Source organism: Belonocnema kinseyi, chromosome 2 (genome assembly GCF_010883055.1).
Source record: "Belonocnema kinseyi isolate 2016_QV_RU_SX_M_011 chromosome 2, B_treatae_v1, whole genome shotgun sequence".
Taxonomy (NCBI): Eukaryota; Metazoa; Arthropoda; class Insecta; order Hymenoptera; family Cynipidae; genus Belonocnema; species Belonocnema kinseyi.
In genome coordinates, this window is record NC_046658.1 from 149662023 (window position 1) to 149665909 (window position 3887).

The 3887-nt window shown below is 27.3% G+C and overlaps 1 protein-coding gene across 1 annotated transcript in view; it reads left to right on the forward strand.

Annotated features, from left to right (window-relative positions):
- Positions 1 to 3454, forward strand: part of LOC117167998 (zinc finger protein 287-like) — a 95672-nt gene extending 92218 nt beyond the window's left edge. Inside the window, exon 6 of the mRNA XM_033353309.1 lies at positions 3201 to 3454. Within this exon, the coding sequence (XP_033209200.1) occupies positions 3201 to 3454 (254 nt within the window). The remainder of the gene's footprint in view (positions 1 to 3200) is intronic.
- The last annotated feature ends 433 nt before the right edge of the window (positions 3455 to 3887 follow it).

The window sequence follows — 3887 nt, forward strand, 5'->3', positions numbered from 1 at the left end:
TTTATTCACAAATATTAAGGGATTTCAAAGGTTTTTAGAAATTTTTTTAATACTTTAAATTTATTCCACAGATTTACCAAATTAGAGCTTTATAAATTTTATAGGGATTTTCAAAGATTTTGAGGTACGACATAATTTTGACCAATGTTCAAAAATCCGAAATTTTTCAATTGCAGAATTTATTTTTCTTAATTTTTCTTCCGGATTTTAAACAATTAAGAAATAATATAATTTCGAATTCAAAAGGAATTAAAGTATTTTAGGGTATTTTCAAAAGTTTGAAAAAATTGTGGAACAAATGAAGGTATTTCTACATATTTCAAAAAATTTTCAAATAGATCAAGGTATTCCAAAAAAGAAATTAGAAAGATTTTAGGATATTGTAAAGACTTAAAGGGATTTTATAGGAATTCAAAGAATTTTCTAGAGCTTAAAAATATTTCAAGGAATTCCACAAAATTTTACAGGATTTAAAATATTGAACGAGCCCTCATCGTATTTGTAGAACAAATTAAAGTCATTTCAAGAGGTATTTAAAACTTTTTAAAAGATTTAAAATTAATACAAAACTTAAAATGATTTTAAAAAATTTAAACTAACTGTGTACGGACAAAATTCGGCTATTCGTGTAGAAATTCCTGTGCTAATCGTCACAGCCCAATTAAAAATAAAATGTCGATTTTTGAAAATTTAAAAAAAAAAGTAAAACTTGATAAGAATATCGAAAGGCTTTAGAAGAATAAAAACATTTTCGCAAGATGGGTAGGAAAATTAAAAATAATTTATAATTTTGAAATATTATTTTAAAAGAATATTCAGAAAGATTTTACAATATTTACAAAATTATTGAACAAGAATCTGGAAAACTTAAAGAGTTTTTTTTTAATTGTCAGGAGTTAATGAAAATTGTAGAAAAAATTATATTCATTTCAAAAGATGTTTCGCATTTGCGAAAAAATTTCAAGAATAATCTTCAACTTAAATAAAGTTAACACAACTTCTAGATTTCTCAAGATTTGGAAATAAAATATTGAATCCTTTCAATAATATTAAAAATACTTCCGAGGAAAACAATTTAACTTCTAATTTTAAAAGTGTTCTGTTTGAAAAAAATGGATTTGTTTCATTTTTAACGTTTCTAGCTTGAAATTGTGTAAATTAATATAATTTTAAAAATGTTAAAGTTCACTGATTCTTCAATTTAGAACAGTGAAAATGATAACGTGGATTTATATTTTTAGAATTGAATCTAAATATTTGAAATCATTCATTTTGAAAAGTTAAAAGTTCTTGCATTTGATCTGAATTTCATTTAAAATTGTCCAATTGAAAAGTGTTAGTATCTTCTATTTTTTACGTGGAAATTATTCTCCTATTGAATACAACATTTTTTAATTAAAAAACTTTTAAAATTTAATTTTTTAAGAGCTTAGAATTCAAAAATTCAAATTTTTAAAAATTTATTGACCGTAAAGAAAATTTCGAACCGGGTTAAAACCGGGAAATTACCAAGAATTTGTTTTCGATTAAAACGGCCGCTCAGTATTTTTATTATATTGAATGAATTATTTCATATTATTCCTTCGCACTTAATATAGAAGTCTAATTTCAGTTTCTGAAAATCTATTCAGATTATTTTTTTGTTTAATCAAAGCATTTTATAGACTTCTTTTTTCACTTGGAAATTTTAAAAGTTCTTAATGATGCTACCAGGTTTCATTTTTTAAAAAAGATATTAAAAATAGAAAATATAATAAAAATAGCCTTACTCTAAAGTTAAAGCTTTTTCCAAAAATATTTTGGAGTTCAAGAAGTTGTTTAAGTTTAAATAACATATTCTAGCTGACAAAAATGTAAAAGTTTAGTAGCAGATCCTTAATGCGAAACTTATGAAATTCAGAGAATGTTGTAGATTGATAATAAAACCAACCCTATCCTATCATATAATGTCCTATGATGACCTATTATGTCCTATACTGTCCTATTATGGCCTAGTATGCCCTATTTTATCCCAACGTGTCCTATCATATCATGTACTGTCCTATCATATCCCACCATGTCCTACTATATACTATTATGTCATATAGTATACCAACATGCGCTATCATATCCTACACTGTCCTGTCGTATCATGTCATGGCCTATCATACCATGCCCTACTATATCATGTCCTACTATATCATTTATTATCTGATCCGATCTTATTTGATCGTCTTCCCTATCCTAAAGAGAACATTTGTTTATTTTTAGGTGTAAGTTATTTTCTTATTAAATACAACATTTTTTAATTTGAAAACTTTTAAACTTCAATTTTTTAAGAGTTTATAATTTATGAATTCAAATTTTTAATTTTATTGACCGTAAAAAAAATTGTCGAATCGGGATAAAACCGGGAAATTACCAAGAATCTCTTTTTTTTATTAAAACGGCCGCTCAGTATTTTTATTCTATTGAATGAATTATTTCAAATTATTCTTTCGCACTCAATATAGAAGTCTAATTTGAGTTTCTGAAAATCTATTGAGATTATTTTTTTCATTTAATTAATACATTTGGTAGACACTTATTCTGGCTGACTGAATTTTTTTTTTCACTTGGAAATTTTCAAAGTTCTTAATGATGCTACCAGGTTTCCCTTTTTAAAAGAGATATTAAACATAGAAAACATGATAAAAATACCCTTACTCTAAAGTTAATACTTGTTCCAACAATATTTCGGAGTTCAAGAAGTTGTTAAAGTTTAAATAACATCTTGCAGCTGACAAAAAATGTACAAGTTTAGTAGCAGATCCCTAATGCAAAACTTCTGAAATTTAGAGATTGTTTTAAATTTATAATAATGTCCTATGATGACCTATTATGTCCTATACTGTCCTATTATGTCCTAGTATGCCCTATTATATCCCATCACGTCCTATCATATCACGTACTGCCCTATCATATCCCATCATCTCCCACTATATCCTATTATGTCATATTATATACCAAATGCCCTATCATAACCTACACTATCCTGTCGTATCCTGTCATGTCCTATCATATCATGTCATATTATATTCTATATTATCTGATCCGATCTTATTTGATCGTTTTCCCTATCCAAAAAATAACAATTTTTGAATGAAACTGAACAGTGTGACAAAGCATCTATTTATTCATATAAAATTGAACTAAAATAAAAATATTGTTCTTATTTTCAGGAGAGAAGCCACATAAGTGTCAAGTTTGCGGCAAAGCGTTTTCGCAGAGCAGCAACCTGATAACGCATTCTCGAAAGCACACAGGCTTCAAACCGTTCGCCTGCGAGCTTTGTGGAAGGGCCTTTCAACGTAAGGTTGATCTCAGGAGACATCGTGAAACTCAGCATGCCGATTTGGGAGCGTCACATCGGCCCACGATCGGCTCAGTTCCTCAAAACAATCTGCCCAATGGGAATCCCCCAATTTTGCAGTAAATGTAGCGTGAGAAAATTCATGAGCCTTCCCAATTGAGAGAGAGAGAGTGGGGCAAAAAAGGTTTTTCTCGACAAATTAGTCTAGAGCTTACTATTTTCATCAGATTTCAGAGATTTTTTAAAAGTTAATTAATTATTTTCTTTTTATTTAAATTATACACTTTCATCTTTTTTGAAGCTCCCGATATTTGAAGCTTTGTTATTATAAATATAGTACACAAATCTTTTAAAAAATCATATTCAATAGAGATTTTTACTTATTTTATGAACAAACAACAGCAACAGAATTTCAGAGTAAAAAATTTTAATACTTACATTTTTGTTCTAAAATCTTTGAAAAAAATCAAGAATGTTTCATTTCTGAAGATGACTTAATTTCATCCAAAATTGGATCTTAAAAAGATAAATTTACTCGCTCACAACATTAAAGAAG